The sequence below is a fragment of the Leptopilina boulardi genome, unplaced genomic scaffold, assembly GCF_019393585.1.
Source record: "Leptopilina boulardi isolate dan_hultmark-lab unplaced genomic scaffold, ZJU_Lbou_2.1 LbouV2_31, whole genome shotgun sequence".
In the NCBI taxonomy this organism is placed as follows: domain Eukaryota; kingdom Metazoa; phylum Arthropoda; class Insecta; order Hymenoptera; family Figitidae; genus Leptopilina; species Leptopilina boulardi.
In genome coordinates this window covers 1157309-1174598 of record NW_026137874.1, presented here as the reverse complement: position 1 = coordinate 1174598, position 17290 = coordinate 1157309, and the positions used below count along the sequence as shown (strand labels likewise).

Sequence of the window (17290 nt, the reverse complement as noted above, 5' to 3'; positions counted from 1 at the left end):
AAAAATTATTATTATTATATTATTTTAATTTCACATTTATAACAAGGAACATTTTTCTTTTCGTTTCAGATGTTTTTTTTTTCATTCCTGCGGTTCAGTTTTGCAAACATTGGTGATTAAAATATTGTTGAAAAGCTTTTCTGAGAAAGAATTAACTGCTTTCATTTATATGGGTGTAGATTGTTCGGAGGCAAGCGAGCGAATAACGTGTCAGCCAATTTCTTTGGTGGCAGCTGGCTGTCGTCCGAAGTTTTTACTGTCGCCACATTAATAGTGTAAAAGAGAATGGAGAGTATATTCCTGAAAAAGAAGAGAAAAGAGAAGGAGCTATCGTCGCACAGAACATTACTTCGAAATAAAGACAATCAAACTGCAGTTAAATGCAAAGATTCATCCCAAATGAAAAAGTAATAAAAAAAAAAACAAAAAAGGTAATTTTTTATAAATTCAAAATTAATTACATCTACTTTTATTAATTTTGTAGCAATAAAATAATAATTACAATTTAAAAAAAAAAAATAAAACTATTAATTTTTTTTAAATTTATTTTTTCAATAATTTGTTTTAAAAATAAAATACATTTTCGAAATTTATTTTTTAATTAATTAACAATTAATTGTAATAATTAATATTTTTTTTTTTTTTATATTTATCAAGAAGAAAGAAAAAAAGGGCAAAGCAAAGGTCATCGCATTACTTTATTTTTTGTAAGTTTTTTTTAACAATTATTATTATTATTTTTATTATTATCCGGTATATTGAATGAATAATGAAAATAAATAATTTTTATTTATTTTTATTAAAATTATTAATATTATTTATCTAATGTATAAACGGGGGAAAAAAATGCCAAACTGATTTTTTGGTCATTATATATTCAAAGGAATGAATATTTTTTTTTTTTCTACATTCAATTTAAAGAAGGAATATTTACAAAAAATAAATTTTCATCATCGAAGTGGAAAAAAATAAGCCTAATAGCTTCAAAACCTTATATAGTATAAGGAGAGTGAGTCTCGTTTTCTGCTTGTTTGCATATGAAAATACGTTCGCAAAGAAAACCGCTTATTTCTTCTTTGATTTCAGCTGTTAACGTTTATACCCTTAAAACGCGTGAGTAGATAAAAGTAAACGGAGAATTTTTTTTATAATCAAAATTATGTTCGAAAAAAAGTAAGAAATTTTTTTGATAATATAATTAAGATATGAGAAAAAATTATTTTTTATCTTGCAATTAATACATTGTTAAATATTTAATAAAATTTAGTAATAAATGAAAATAAATATTAAATATTATATTTGTTAAATTAATAATTATTTATTATATTTATTTTTATATTATTATTATATTATATTTAATATTAAATATTTTTATTAAATATTTTTATTAAATATTTTTAAAAAAAACTTTTTTTGCAAAAAAGCGTTAATAACAGAATTTATGCGATATTATTTAGTCGTATAGGGATAAAATTGTGATCGATTGTGGCATACTTGAGTTCTTTGTTGGTTCTCCTTTGCTTGCCAACAAAAAAGTACATTCTTCTTGGTAGGGACAAGGGTTGTCAGAATCAGAACATCGTCAGGAAAAATCTTTGGAGCGTAACAGAGTGAGAGAGGGGTTCCTTTCGAAGAGCTTTTTGGAATTAAACCTACTTTGCCTTGTGACAAATAATTATCTTCTATAAATAAAAAAAAAGAAAAAAATACTCGCTAAAAAATTAAAAAAAAAATAATATTTATTTTTAATTCAAAATATAATATAAAAATATAATAATTATAATTTATTTCCATGGGTTTTCAACCTAAAAAAATATATTTCTGTTAAACAAATTTTTTAATCGATTTAGTGGATGAATTTTTTTTTTTTAATTTTCTAAAATCATTTCTGACAATAACGAGGGATTTTCTACTGGAAATTAACTAGGCTCTCTCTCTCTCTCTCTTTCTCTCTATCCAGTGAGCTCTTACTATATCCTGAAGAGTATGAAGCACGTTCAGCACTTCAAAAGAAATTTCCCCGATAACGGTTTCTTTAGTCGTTGCTAAATAAAAAAAAAAAAAAAGATAATATTACGACCAAATAATCATTTTTCCGTCCTTGATTTTTATTGTGAATTATTCTTTCACAAGAATATAACTTTTTTTTTCTCGTCTCAGTTTTATATTCTATAATAAAACAAAGAATTATTTTTCAACCACAAAAAAAAACTTTTTAATAATAATTAATTTTTTTTTTTTGCTAATTTCTGAAGCAGAAATTAGTTAAACTAAAAATTAGTTTTAAATTTTTACTAATTAAATGATATTTATTTCAAATACAGAAATTATTTGGTTCAAATAAATATTTATTTGATAATAGTCAAATAATCGAGTATTTGAATCAAATAAATTTTTTTTTTTCAAAATTCAGAAATTTAGAGAAAAATGATTTTTTTGTAATTACAAAAAAAAATTGAAGAAATCTAATATTAGTTTTTAATTCAAGATATACCTATCTTTCTGACTTGAATTCGCGAAAGATCAAGTATGCAAATAAAGCAATTAAAATTTTCCAAGCAGAATTAATTGACACAATTTATAGAAATTTTGTCTAATTTGACTTTCATCTTTCTCTCTCTCTCTCTCTCTCTTTCTCTGGTTCATATTCAGAGAGATGGGAGAAAATATATAGAATACTTGCTAAGAAGACTCGACCTAGATTCTATATACTTTCTGTGAGTTGCAAACGCTCCTTAAATATATACACACAGCTTGGTGGACACCTTCATTTCCTACTCAAGAATTATCATTTTAGGAAATTATATTCACTTCGTGAAATGTTAAATGTCTATATACAGCTTATACTCCGCATGTTGGCTAATTTATTTTTAATTTTTTTTAAGGACGGAAAAGTATTTTTTTTTTTTTTTCAAAAATAGAAAAAATTTCAGGAATACTTGAATTAACTTTATATAAGTGAAAAGTTTTGAAAATATAACGAAAAAAAAAAATATGAGAATTCTGAAGAATCACATTCAATTCAATTACCGTGAAGTTTTGCTTCATATCAGATCAATCATTTTTCACGATATGGAGCGTTTCATTGTTGTATATATAGAAAAATAGGAATCATGTCAAATTTATAAAATATAAAAGAAGATGTATTTGATCTCTGATTTTTCAAATCGAAAATCAAAATTGATAGAGTACATTCCAAGATTCAAAAATTTGTCTCATATTTTTTTTTTTTTTTAATTTAATACTTTATTTCTATTTTACACTATTTTCATTTTATTAATATATTTTTATTGTATCATGCAAAAAAATTTCACCTGGAACAGCGATAAGTTTATCTAGAATAGGGAAATTTTTTTGCTATTTTAGTGAAACATATCGCTGATTTAGGTGAAGATTTTTTTCCGTGTACAATGAAAAAAAAAAATTATTTGATTCAAATACTCGATTATTATCAAATAAATGTTTATTTGTATCAAATAATTATTTACTTGTATCAAATAATTATTTATTTGTATCAAATAAATATTTACTTAAACCAAATAATTACCAATAGAGTCAATTAAATGATATTTTGTTTCAAATACAGAAATTATTGATTCAAATAAAATTTATTTAATTGAAATAAAAATTGTTTGCCTCAAGTATAAATATTTATTTGATAATAAGTCAAGTAATCGAGTATTTGAATCAAATAAATTTGTTTTTCACTTTTTTTTTTTTTGTTCAAAACAAAACTTTTATTGGTTGAATTGTTCTGTTTTGTTGGAAATTTATCAAGTATAAATTATTTAAAGATTTACGTTTTAGTCTCTCTAACGTGATTCTATGTTACAAAATAAAAAAACAAAAAAGTTAAAATAACGAATTCTGATTTGAAAGTTTTCTCTCTAGAGTTGATTTTTAATTTTCTTTTTTTTTCTCGATTTGCGATTCCAACGTGCATTTGTGTTTGTAACCGATCACAGCTCTTATTTTCGCGTGTATATAGTCTCTACTCGCAATAAAAGACATAGCCATTAGGATAGAATTAGTTTTCTTTATTTTATCGCTTTGGGGTCTTTTCGAAAGAGAGAAAGAGAGAAAGAGAGAGAGAAGATGCGCTCAAGAGCTACGATCATTCCCGCGTTCTTTTTCCACAATTTCATTTGAATAAGAAGAACCTTTTTGGAGAGATTGAGATAACGTCAAAATTGGGTGTCGACAAGTCGAACTTTGTGAATTTACCTTTAACTTAACAGTTTCTTTGCAATAATTTCATTTTATTTATGGATTTTTTTTTCCTTACACTGAAAAAAAAAATTTATTTAATTCAAATATTCGGTTACTTGATTATTATTAAATAAATATTTACTTAAACCAAATAATTTTTATTTCAACCACAATTAAATAGTATTTGTTTCAAATACAGGGAATTATTGGTCCAAATATTTAATTCAAATAAAAATTATTTGGTTCAAGTAATTATATTTATTTGATAATATTCAATATTTGAATCAAATAAATTTTTTTCTCAGTGTAGGAGCGGTTGCTGATTTTTTTTTTTTCTTTAACAATAGTTGTTAAGGTTTTTTTTTCGTTGTTAAAAATTTTTTTTTACAGTTACTAAGGATTTTTTTTTCCTTAGCAACGTTTTTTTTTTTTCTAAACAACGGTTCCTAAGGATTACTTTTTCCTTAGCAACGGTTGCTGAAAAATTTTTTTCCCTTAGCAACCGTTTCAAACAATAAATTATATATTATAATAATTAAATATTAATATTTTATTTTTTATTAATTGCCAAAATTATAATTATACTGTTGAAAATCAATTATATACAATTTAGATTTTACCGAATGTGAATTTAATGTTTTGAATTTTGCAGATACACATATTTATAAATAAATATATATATATGTGAAACTGAGAGGAAAAAAAAAGTGGAGAAATGCTCGTTAACAGTTTGCAGCCGTATTTGACGCTGGTTGAGGCGAAAGGTTTCAGTTACCAGGATATTAATTAGCAATTTAGTTGGACGATGAGAGGAAGGGTCGGTGGGGGGGGGGCAGGAGGGATGTGAGAGGAAAACAGATGAACTGATGCAGTATAGACCCCCTCTGGCGTATCAATCAAATATTTCGGGGATCGAGTTATAGTCCTGAATTTACGCATACATATATATATACACATGGATTTGTCACTCACTCTTGTATATGTGTGTGCCAGAGGGGTCACATTGCAAACATTCCATATTTCTCATTCTCGGCCGAGATCAGTAATTTGCATTTTTATCGACGACTATTCACCCCCAATATATATATATATATAGTCTCGCTAAACGTCCCCATCGTGCATATAAAACCTTCACTTCCCATTTAATCTATTGCATATTGTTTATTTTCTTATAATATTTTTTTGTTTTTTTTTTTTTTTGTCAAATTTTCAACCGAATTGGATGAAAAATTCATTTTTGTTGATAAAAAAAAAATTCACTAGTAAAGGTAAATTTTTGACATTTTTTTTTAATTAGTATAGTAAATAATCAGAGAATAAAAATAAAATTTATTCATTATAATTAATTAGTTTCAGTTTTTTAGTCAGATAATCGTTAAAAATTATTGTAACAAAGATTTTAGTATTAAAAGTTAATTTTAGGCAGACAATTTTTAAAAATTGTATTATTATATTATTATTTAACCAAATAATTTTTTTTTGAATTAAATAAACTATAATTGAATAATATTTCTGTTTTTGAAACAAAAACATCGTTTAATTAAATCAAATATAATAATTATTTAATGTATAAATAAATATTTTTTTGAACCAAATAATTTTTATTTTATCTAAATAAATTGTATTTTAAATCAATAATTCCTTTATTTGCAAAAATAACATTTAATTTAGTTAAATAATAATTATTTAATAAAAATGAATATTTATTTTTTTTGAACCAAATAATTTTTATTTTATCTAAATAAATTGTATTTAAATTAATAATTCCTTTATTTGCGAAAATACCATTTAATTTAGTTAAATAATAATTATTTAATAAACATAAATATTTATTTGATAATAGTCGGAAGAAACTAATTATTTGAATGAAATAATTTTTTCCAGTGCAAAAAATGATTTGTTTAAAAAAAAAATTAGTAAAAAAAAAAAATATATTTACATAGAAGAGTGAAGCAATTGACTCCCGTTGGCTTCAAGCGTTGATCATGAGAGGAATGGAATATAGAAGAACCTTAGGCAAGGGCATCTACGCAATTTCCTTCATTAGCATCAAATTTCCGCAGCTCTATCCCCTAAACCTGTAATCTCTATCCTTGATAAAGTATCATATTGCTTATTATTCAATTTTTTAACATAATCATACTAATTAGCTACCACTTTAATAAATATAATTAAAAAGGGCTTATTTTCATCCCTTTATGAATCATCAAACGCAATTTGTTTTTTATTTATATTTATTTTCTAATTTTTTAATTTTATTTATTTATTTAATTTAATATTTAATTTAATTAATTTAATTTAATTTAGTTTATTATTTAATTCAATTAATTAATTTAAATTAAAAATTATATTATTTAATAATATAATTATTATTTACTATATTATATTATTATTATTATTATTATTATTATTATTATTATAAATAATAAATTATAAATAAAAAAAATATATTATTGGATATTATTACAAATTCTAAAATTATTATATTAACTGCAAATACAAATACAATTTGTACTAATAGCTCAGTAATTGTAGCTTCACTTTACGTTGAATAAATAATTTCTATAATATACACACATATATATATATATACGTTTGCATATAGATTTGTATCAGATAGACGTTTACATATGCAAATCAAAAGCTATCAAATTATGTTCAATTCAATCACAATTATAATTTCAAATAAACCTCAATCAATGTATAACAAAATTTAATTTTAAATCTTATTTTCAATTTTAAAAGGAAAACAAATTACACAAACATTTAATAATTATCTAAAATTTAAAATAACAATACTACTATTATCATTACTAAATAAAAAAAAATTACCGTTTTTAATTTTAAATTTAAAAAAAACTACCGCTAACAGTTAAAACAGTATTCTACATTACCATTTGAATTACCATTATCGACTGTCGAGATTAATAGTTGACCGATTGCGCATGCGCCTCTCTATACCGGAAATTCACAGCATCGCGAAGTGGTTCTCACTGAAACCACGCCGTAATAAATTTGGCGGTTAACCAGTTGCATGCGGTTGTGTTAAACGGTAGCTTCGGTGAATAGAAAAAAAAGAAAGGTTATACAAATTTGTTTCTTGAATTGAAGGCAAAAGTTGACATAAACTCAGTGTGTTAGTGTTTGATAAAGGTGTTAAAGTGTCTATAAAGAAAATTAATAATGGCACTTCATACACCGAAGCGTACACCTCGTGCCCTGGCAGAGATGTTACCTTGTAGCCCGCCCATGTGCGACACGATGCTCTATCCCTGGAATTGGGGCGATGAAGCGAGAAATCTTAATTTAAGTCCAGGAAGTTCATGTTCATCGCCAGAATATATTGCTGGGACAAATGGAACAAATGCAAGAAATCACAGCTCCGAAAATCATCGTCGAGGACGTCCTCGCGCAGATGCTCTCTCAAATTTAATGATGCAAGGAAGCACAAGTCCAAGCAGTATTAAATGCACCTTCTGCAATAGAGTTTTTCCAAGAGAAAAAAGCCTACAAGCTCATTTACGAACTCATACAGGTAAATATAGAATGCTCTTTAAATAATTTAGACAGAAAGTTTTTTTTTCCATTCGAGAACAAAGAATGTTTACTGAATACACTTTTTCTAAATACAATTATTATTATTATTAAAGTAAAGATTATTTATAAAACGTAAATTTTCCAACTCATTTGAGATATGCACGTTTTATAATAATATTTATTTATCCTAATACGGGTAAATGATCATGATACATACATATCGCGTGTTCGCGTCCCGCCAACCGCCATTATGCGTACTTTAAATTCCTTTATTCCACTCCAAACACGAGATCTTTGTTTATTTTCCGTGTATGTGGAGGGAATGTTTTTTTTTTTTTTTAAATGCATGGGTATTACAATTTTTGAAATTTATTAAAAATTTGTTTATAAACATAGAGCAGTGTATTTTATAAATTTACAATTTTTTAAAATTATTTTGGTTATTGGTGATTTATATATGTATATCTGATAGAAAAAGGGATGTAAAGATGTCTGAATTGGTGGGGACGCGCACGTGCATTGTTTGAATCCTTAAGAAAGAAAAATCGAATTTAAAAAATATTTTATTTCACATGCAATTGAAAATTTTATTTTGATTTCTTTGTTACGCATAAATGAGTAAATTTGTAAATCTTTTTTAAAATACATTCAAAATTGTTTCAAATCATAAGAAAAAGAATTTATTTAGCCTTATTTCGAATAAAATTATATATTATTTATTTCTTTTCAAGATATTAGAAAATTTATTATGTAATAACTTGAGATTAGATAAATCTTCCTAAAGCAATAAATATGACGAATTTTTAATTTTAACATAAAAATTTGCTTTTAAAAAATTTATCGCAAAAAAAAGAATTTTTTTATCATGGTTAAATAATAAAATTTTACTTTCTATTACCTTTTTTTTAAATATAAATTTTTTTTTTAAGAATATTAAAATAATTAAAAAAAAACATTGGATGGAAAATACTTATTATTTATTGTTAAAATGTTGATAAAATTATCAAAAATCGTGTAAAATAAAAAATTTTGTACTTTATTACATTCACTGATATAAAAAATTAAATATACAAAAAAAAACTATATCAAAGATGAAGATTTATTAAATTATTTTTTGCAATGAGTCTTTGTCTAAAATTGAATAATTTTAAATTATTAATTTAGAAGAAAAGAAACTAATAGTTGTGATTTTTTTTTTCATAGGTGAACGTCCATATCCTTGTGATTATCCAGGATGTATAAAGGCCTTCACTCAATCGGGACAATTAAAAACCCATCAACGACTACACACTGGTGAAAAACCATTTCTTTGCACTGAACCAGGTTGTGATATGCGTTTCACTCATGCAAATAGACATTGTCCCGATCATCCCTATGCAACATTGACACGTTCCGATGATTTTGTTTTAAAGCCCGTTTCGGAAAATAGTGAATTATCACAAGAAGTTGCTCGCTGGCTAGAGCGCTATAGATTATCACGTGAACGTGAAGATAGAACACCAACGGGCAAGAGTGATCAAAAAATGTTAAAAACCTGGAAGGGTAATAGCGAATATTTTCGACGTGGTGGAAAATTTAAGAAAGGTTTAATAATGGACGCAAATGGCGAACAGGAGAATTTAGATCGTAAACCATTAAATAAACGACTTTATTGCGCTGAAAATCAAGACAGTCAAGACGATAGTCAAGAAGATGAGGATCCAACTGAAACGTGTACAATGTTACATATGTCAGAGGATGATGAGCCATCGACAATGAAATTGCCAACAACACCAAGACGACCACTTGATCGACTTCAGCCAAAGAAACGATGGCTTCGCGAAGCATGTTTGGAACAACAACTCGCTAAACCTCTTAGATGGGACGTTCATTCAACTGCAATTTCGCCTCATTCAACGAGTGAATTAAATTTATTACAACGCGCGGAGGACGCGTCTAATCTCTCAAAAGAATGGAGTTTATCTGCCTCAAATTCGCCTGTAATTCCAGGTTTGTAATTACTAATTCACATCTATTATCAATCAAAATTTCTTTAACTAATAAAAATTTCTTTTTTTCAGAAGAAAAATCAAAATCCGATACATATATTGAAAATCAATTATGCTGGGATTTGGGCGTCGCATCAAATGTCTCCGTAACTGATGTAAATACAACAGAAAGTCGTAATGTTTCATCAACATCACGTAATTTAGAACGTGAATTTTGGGATCCATCTTGTGAATCAATGATTTGCTTGACAAATAACAACAACAACAACAACAATGGTCCTGATTCTATTATTCATGAAGAAATTAATAGCGAAGTATCAAGCTCATGGAATATGAATATATCAAATGATTTAATTGATTCGCGAACAAAATCAATAACACGCACTGAAAATGAAACAAGACCAACTGTTTTAATGCTCGCTGGTTCTAATAAAAATAATTCACAATCACCAACAACAAGGTTTAATAATAATGAGGCAAAAGTTGTTGTTATTCCACAAGAAGAAGTTGTAAAAATACAATTTCCTGAGGATAATCAAAAATGGCTTGGCGCATTGGCACTCATGGAATTAGCGAAAGCACAAGAAGAAGAAGCTGTTCGTGCATTAACAAAAATTAAAAGAGACAGAGAATCCTGCGATAATATCAATTATACCAATTTATAAATCGTTAACTGTGATTCTGATTTTTAAGTCATTTTAATTTTTTTTTTTTGTGGTATTCGTATTATGAATCAACGATTTTCAAATTTGGGTCGTTTTAAGTCTTTTAAAACATTTTTTTATGAAAGTAGATGAAAAATATATATATTTATATATTGGGCACTAAATACGCGAAGAATTTATATTTTAATATAAAATATAAAAATGAAATTACTTTAAAAAAAATATTTGCACATAATTGTGCATTTATATTTAAAGCCATAATTTTTTATTTTTACTATTTGAATTGTGAAATACTTTTTTTTTTAAATTAATGAGCAACTTATGACATTTCTATTATATTTGTTCTTAAAAATTTTTGTGTGTTTTAAGTCATAAAACGACAAAACGTGTAAAAAGGACCTTTGTGTGATACTTAGTAATATAAATAATAGATGGAGATTTCATAAGAACGGCAAATTTCGCAAATATGAAAACAACAATTTTGAGTTTGTAGAGTATTTAAATTAGTCACTATTTATGAAAGGTTTTGTTTTTGATAAATTGAATACCTTTTTTTTAAAAAGAAAAACGACCTCTAATTATTATAAGTAATCAATTTCTTGATTATAAATTTTAATGGTAGCTCTTTTAAATATAGTAACTACAGTTATTGTAATAACTTTTCTTTTACGACGAATGTAAATATCTCGTATTTTAATAAATATATGCTATTAGAAATAAATTTGTTTTTAATTTCCAAAAATTATAAATTTTTTCTTTGAGAAAATAATTTATTATAAAATTTACATTTTTAACGTATAAGAATAAAAAAAAAAGTAGAAAACATTTGAAAATGTGTTTATAATATCTTTTTAAAATCTAATTAATTATTAATGTAAGAAAATTATTACAAAATTTTCTAATACTAAATTATTGACAGTCTTGCTTATTTATTTACAAAACTTAAATAAAAACGAAATTTGTATATTAAAGTATGTATTTACATTACTTCACTAAAAATTATTTTATTCCAAAAAAAGTGGATTTATTTTTTTTTCAAACAAAATTCATCATCCGATGTAAAAAGTTCTGGTGACGAGCATCTATTGGGACTTAAACTTTTTGAATTTTGCTTTGCCAATCTTCTACTTCTTCTATGTGATTTTTCAATACCCGAGGAAGTGGAAGACATTGAATCGTCTGAATCTTGTGCTTTATCAATTGATAGTATTTTTTTTGTCTCTGATTTTGTTTTTACTGATTCAGTTCTCGTTGAAGTTGTAGCTTTATTTCTCGATGACAATCGTTTAGTCTGTGAATTTTCAACATCTGAAGAAACAGTTAATGTTTTAGTTCTTGATGATTGTCGTTTAATTTTTGTACTTTCAACACTTAACGAAAAAGTTGAATCGCCTGATTCTTCTGATTCATTAATTTTTTTCGTTTGCGTTTTCGATTTCGATGATTCACTTTTCACGGAAGTTGTAATTTTATTTCTCGATGACAATCGTTTAATCTGTAAATTTTCAACATCTGAAGAAACAGTTAAAATTGGCGTTTTAGTTCTTGATTGTCGTTTAATTTTTGTACTTTCAACATTTAACGAAGAAGTTGATGCGACTGGTTCAATATTCTTTTCTCCCTCCAATTTTGATTTCGAAGATTCACTTGTTTCATTCTTTGTAGTTTCATCATCAGATAGAATTGAAACTTTTTTCAATGAATCACCAATTGTATCAATTTCGTCAATGATAAGTCGTTTTCTACAAGGTTGTCTTCTGGTTTTTTTCGTCGTTGTATTATCTTCTTCGTCTTCACTTTCACTGAAGATCATATCAACTTTAGTTTTAGGCAAAGGATATGGTATTTTATCTTTATGTAGAATCTTTAATGGAAGTTCTCCTGAATGTGATGGTGTCGCACAAGATTTTAATGGAAATGCATTATCAGGAATTAGGTCGGTAATTTCCACATCATTGACATCAGGAACTGTGAAAGCTGCAAAAGAAAATAGTTATTAAAATCTCAAATTTTTTTTTTTAAATTAATTTTTTTCTCACCTTTAAATGATGGATTGATTTTTTGCATTCGATATGAAAATAAAAGTTCATTAGCTGCAGTAAATACCGGATGAGTTTGTAAATTATTTATTTTACAAATATTAATTGCTTCGAATGCAATTTGCATTGCATTTTTCTCATTTGGTTCTGTTTCATGGTACATGAGAAATTTACTAAAATCAATCATCATTAGAATAAAATCGACGGTGGTGTAATATTTTTTCCAAGAGTAACGCTTTTCTGTAATGTTAGTTTCGTTTAAAATTTTTTCCCTCGTCAATACTTTTGTTCTCACATCCAGAGAGCCTTGAAAATGTTGAACAGCAAGGGAAGAATAATTTTTAAGAGAATACATTTGAGCTCGAATATAAGTACATGAAAATATTAAATGCTGATAGGGAATATTCAAACAACGATAGCATTCACATTTATCGTGAAGCATAAATTCAGGAGGTGAAAAAAATTTCTTTCGTAAAATTGGCGATGCATTATTCTCCATTACATCACGAAGAGGATCATCGACGTCCATTCGACGTGATAATATTATATTTGTACGTTCATTGTGTAATTTGGACGTTTTGTTATTCATTGACAATCCAAATCCTTCGATGTCGAGAATTTGTTCAATACCCTGGAGTTTTATTTCACAATCATCGAGTTTAAATCGTGATAAATCAATGTAAGATAATGACTTGAGACATTCGGCAACACGTAAAGTTGCTCCAAGCGATTGGGCCAATTCAAGTCTAAGCGTTAAATGAACCGATATTTCTCTAAATGAAATAAAATTGAACATTACTAGTGACATATTATTTACTGCATCCAACAATGTATTGAGACCGTAGTACGTTTTTCTTCCTGTAAAGAAAAAAAGAGGAAATTAATTTCTCATATAATTTAGTTACTTAATATTTATCGATAATTTACCTCCAATTTCAAGAGATCCATTTACAGTAATCATTGCGTACACATGATTAACAATTAACTCGGCATATAATTCCTGATCCGATGTTTTAGAATAAAATTGATAATATCTTATAATTGTATCTAGATAATCTAAATAAAGTGAAGTATTCTCTTTAAGGCTTACTGATTCCAAATCCTTTACTTTATCTAATAAAATAACTGCCTCTTTTATCTGCGTACAAATAAAATATTTAATTTAAATCAAATAAATCATTTTCTCAACAATGAAATTTACCTTTCCTGTTTCAAAATAAAAATCTGATAAACTCGTCCAAAACATGCCAGCAGCATTTTTATCCTCAATATCATCAGAAGTTTTCAACGAAACTGCGTAGTTATGAACCTTATCAATCCAATTATTGTTAATATATCGAAGAGAAATAATGCGAGCAGTCACTGAAAAATTAAAAACAAAATGTAATAATCTTAAAAAAGAAAGTAATAAAACTATTTTTTATTCCCTTTTTAATAAGTTAGGGAATTTTTTAAATTAAAAAATAATAATAAAATAGAAGATAGAATGAAATTAGCGAAATAATAATAATTACCATATAAGCATGAAGAATGATCTTCTAAAACGGAAGCTAATTCGTAAGCAAGTAACCAAGCTCGTTTTTCATTCTCTTGTGATAAATGCAATCGTGCGACTTCTCCAGCAATAATTATAATATCAAGAGTAATTTTAGGCTCCCAACAATTAATAATTTCTTTCTGTAACGAAAAATATTTTCAATTTTTTGTTTTTTTTTTTTTTTTGTTTTTTATTACAAAATAATTTCAAACTTACCGGATCTTTGGCAAAAATTTTTTTCCATCTACGTAGAATTTTCCTCAAATCCAAAAAAACTTGTTCATTATGCTTCATATTAATTGTCCTATAAACAGGAACCACTTCATCAGGTTCAATAGTTTCATCATGAGTTTGATTTTTACGTTTTTGCAAAATATCTTTTGCATTTTTAATATCCTCTTTAATTTTCTTGCCAGTTGTATTACATTGATCCATGAATTTAAAAAATTGTATATTTGCCTTTAGACAAGAATTATATGTAGAATCTTTATCAACAATTGATAAATAATATTCAGCTCTCTTTAAATATTCACTAATTGTACAATCATCACGAAAATAAATTAAATGATAACCAAGATATTGAACACCTTCGACATATTCAATTGTATTTTTTTTCAATGAATCCAATTCTTTTAAACATGCCTTAATCGCCCCAGTGAGACATACTTTTGCCATTTGTAATCCTTGTATTTCCTTTATGCATAATTTAATTAAATTATAATCATTCAATTCAATTTCAACTCCAAGTTCCTTGATTGCAATTTTATCTGCTTTTAAACATTCAATCATTGTTTGTTTAATATCTTTCGATTCAGTTTTATATTTGTGTTTTATATTTGCCCACATTTTAAATGCTCTCGAATCATTATCATCATAACTTATTAATCCATTAAATGCAGTGACAATCATTGCTTCTCTATATTTTTCAGCACGATAATAAACACCGCTTAATTTATGTAACACTAGCGATAATGGATTAGATGTGCGAAGAAAATTATTTTTACATTTTATTCCATCCTCTTGAATAATAAATGAACAGAGATTTGATAATATTTCTGCACTATCATCAAGATAATCTATACTTGTTAATAGACCAAAATTGTACATTACTTGACCGCACGTTGACCAAAGATGTGAATATAATCCACATTTTGTTTGTTTATATTCATAAATTGATATAATTATTTCATTTATAAAATCACGACTGAAATTTACTAATTCTTTGGATAATTCTTTTTTATCAATCATACAAATAAATACTCCACATTTTAGAATAATATTTATTTGTTCGTAACTATTGTATTTTACTGTGCATGTTGTTAAATCACATTTACAATTTTTTAAACGTTGATCAGAAAGAAGCATTGCCGCATGATTAATAAGTTCAACAATTTCAAAAAATATTTTATTGAAACATTCCGTTTTACATGAATTCAAACATTTTAGCCAATAATTGAAGAGAGAAGTGAGAATTTTACTAATTGCCAATGAATTTGCTTTTAGGAGATTTTTCTGATTGCTAATTTTTAATCTATTTTCAAATTCAGATTTATAATTGCAAATTTCTTTTAACATTTCTTCGTCGAAATTTGTAATTGGCTTTATTAGAATTTTATAAAAATCAAGTTGAAGTTGAAATGTTTTTTTTGCTTCAGAATTTATTTCAAGAAAAATTTCAAACTTTGAAGCACATTTATTTATAAAATTCCATACTTCATTTATTTTATTCGACTTAATCATTCTCATACTTAAACAATGCATAATATCAATGATTTCATCATAAACTTTTAATGGATTAATAATTAAATTTGAATTACTTTGCAATGTTTTAATATATTCAATCATATCATTAATGAACGTTATTATTCTATTGTTCGTCCATTCTTTATCAGAAATAATTATTTGATCAATGTACCTTTGTAATCTTCCAAATAAAATTACCGAATAATTCTCCAATTTATCGGCGTATTTAAGAAGTTGAAAATCAAATTTTATCATTTCCAAAAGAGAATTATATTTTTTTAAATCAAATTTTGTTGATGAAAGGGATTTTATTTCCATATCGATACTGTGACGCCATGCGTGAGAAAGTTTTAAAAAATATTCATTATCTTGTGAATCGTGAGAAAATATTTTTCCTGGTATTATATAATTACATAATTTTTGTGATTCCGAATAAAGTTTTAATTCACGAAGACATCGAGTAATATGATATATTCCAGAACGAAGTCTCGATGGATTACTTGATTCTGTAAATATTTCACAAAGACAATGGGTTAATTCATAAATTGTTAAACCCATTGCAATGTCTCCTTTTTTTGAATCATGGTAATTTATATATGATCGTGTTAATCGTGTTATTAAACTATCGATGTGATTATTGTACTTTGGATTTGACAATGGTAAAATTTTCTGTGAAAATCAAAACAAAACAATTGTTTTTAAAACTAAAATTATTGTAAAAATCAATTTATTATTTTAAATTTACTTATTTTTTAAATTCAATTACTATAAAAAAAAATTTTAATTATTTTTTATAATGCGATATTATTTTTTAGATGAAAAAAAAAAGTTTAAACATTGCTTTTTATTATCTTTTTTTCATAATATAAAACTGACAAAAAAATTGGAGAATTTAATTTAAAAAAATTAAAACGCTCAAAACAAAACATATTTATAATAATTTAAATACTTTGTAAAGTAAATAATGAAAAAAATATATATTTTATTTTCATTGACCTTTAATTAATAACGAATAAACAATTTTTATTTACCTTTACTTCTTCCGCTATGCCATCAAATTTTTGAGATTCGATTGAAATATACCATTCCTTAATTTTTTTCGAAATTGACATCTTAAAAATCTTCTATTACAAATGTTCATTAATTAATTTATATTCTTTGGTTTCTAAAACAAAAACAATATTTTCATTTTATAATATATATAACGTATATAAACAAGATTTTAAATTCCTAACCTAAATATGTAAACATTGGTTAGAACAAAATGATTTTCTTTAATTTTATAAATACAGACAAGTATTTTTCATTTTGAAATTAATATAATGTAATAGAAATTAATTTTCCTTTTAAAAATTTCTTACCTTTTCGATAAATATTGTTTTTCTCAGCAAAAAATAAAAAAAAATGCAACAATGTCACTTTAAACTCCTATAAGATAGCCTTAGGTCCTGTTCACAGAGAACATAATGGCAAAAGCAAGGCGACCAATCAGGCAACGACAATGATGGACAGTTCTACGCTGATTGGTTAAGGAAACAATGTCCATCTTGTTTCGGATATAAATTAATTTCG

At 25.6% G+C, this 17290-nt stretch overlaps 2 protein-coding genes and 2 long non-coding RNA genes across 4 annotated transcripts; 2 read left to right on the top strand and 2 right to left on the bottom strand.

Moving 5' to 3' along the window:
- Window positions 1-36: 36 nt before the first annotated feature.
- On the bottom strand, window positions 37-7229 carry LOC127283268 (uncharacterized). The gene is made up of 3 exons (XR_007843330.1): window positions 7104-7229; window positions 6149-6301; window positions 37-300 (listed from the first exon to the last, which is right to left on the bottom strand). It is a non-coding gene; the product is annotated as an uncharacterized LOC127283268 (long non-coding RNA).
- Window positions 290-5014, top strand: LOC127283267 (uncharacterized). Its single transcript, XR_007843329.1, has 3 exons — window positions 290-431; window positions 658-707; window positions 4862-5014. It is a non-coding gene; the product is annotated as an uncharacterized LOC127283267 (long non-coding RNA).
- On the top strand, window positions 7230-10493 carry LOC127283266 (zinc finger protein 148-like). The gene is made up of 3 exons (XM_051308003.1): window positions 7230-7744; window positions 8950-9735; window positions 9807-10493. Exons 1-3 carry the CDS (start codon window positions 7393-7395, stop codon window positions 10397-10399), a joined length of 1731 nt encoding a protein of 576 aa, XP_051163960.1. The 5' UTR covers window positions 7230-7392; the 3' UTR covers window positions 10400-10493.
- LOC127283265 (uncharacterized) lies at window positions 10431-17170 on the bottom strand. The gene is made up of 8 exons (XM_051308002.1): window positions 17080-17170; window positions 16750-16883; window positions 14192-16387; window positions 13953-14115; window positions 13640-13800; window positions 13366-13576; window positions 12439-13296; window positions 10431-12376 (listed from the first exon to the last, which is right to left on the bottom strand). Exons 2-8 carry the CDS (start codon window positions 16828-16830, stop codon window positions 11424-11426), a joined length of 4623 nt encoding a protein of 1540 aa, XP_051163959.1. The 5' UTR covers window positions 16831-16883; window positions 17080-17170; the 3' UTR covers window positions 10431-11423.
- Window positions 17171-17290: the final 120 nt, after the last annotated feature.

Coding starts and splice junctions, on each gene's coding strand:
- LOC127283266 (XM_051308003.1), top strand. CDS start 7,393: ATGGCACTTCATACACCGAAGCGTACACCTCGTGCCCTGGCAGAGATG. Junction 7,745..8,949: donor TCATTTACGAACTCATACAG/GTAAATATAGAA, acceptor TTTTTTTCATAG/GTGAACGTCCATATCCTTGT. Junction 9,736..9,806: donor AAATTCGCCTGTAATTCCAG/GTTTGTAATTAC, acceptor TCTTTTTTTCAG/AAGAAAAATCAAAATCCGAT.
- LOC127283265 (XM_051308002.1), bottom strand. CDS start 16,830: ATGTCAATTTCGAAAAAAATTAAGGAATGGTATATTTCAATCGAATCT. Junction 16,388..16,749: donor GCATAGCGGAAGAAGTAAAG/GTAAATAAAAAT, acceptor TGATTTTCACAG/AAAATTTTACCATTGTCAAA. Junction 13,577..13,639: donor TTTATTTTGAAACAGGAAAG/GTAAATTTCATT, acceptor ATTTGTACGCAG/ATAAAAGAGGCAGTTATTTT.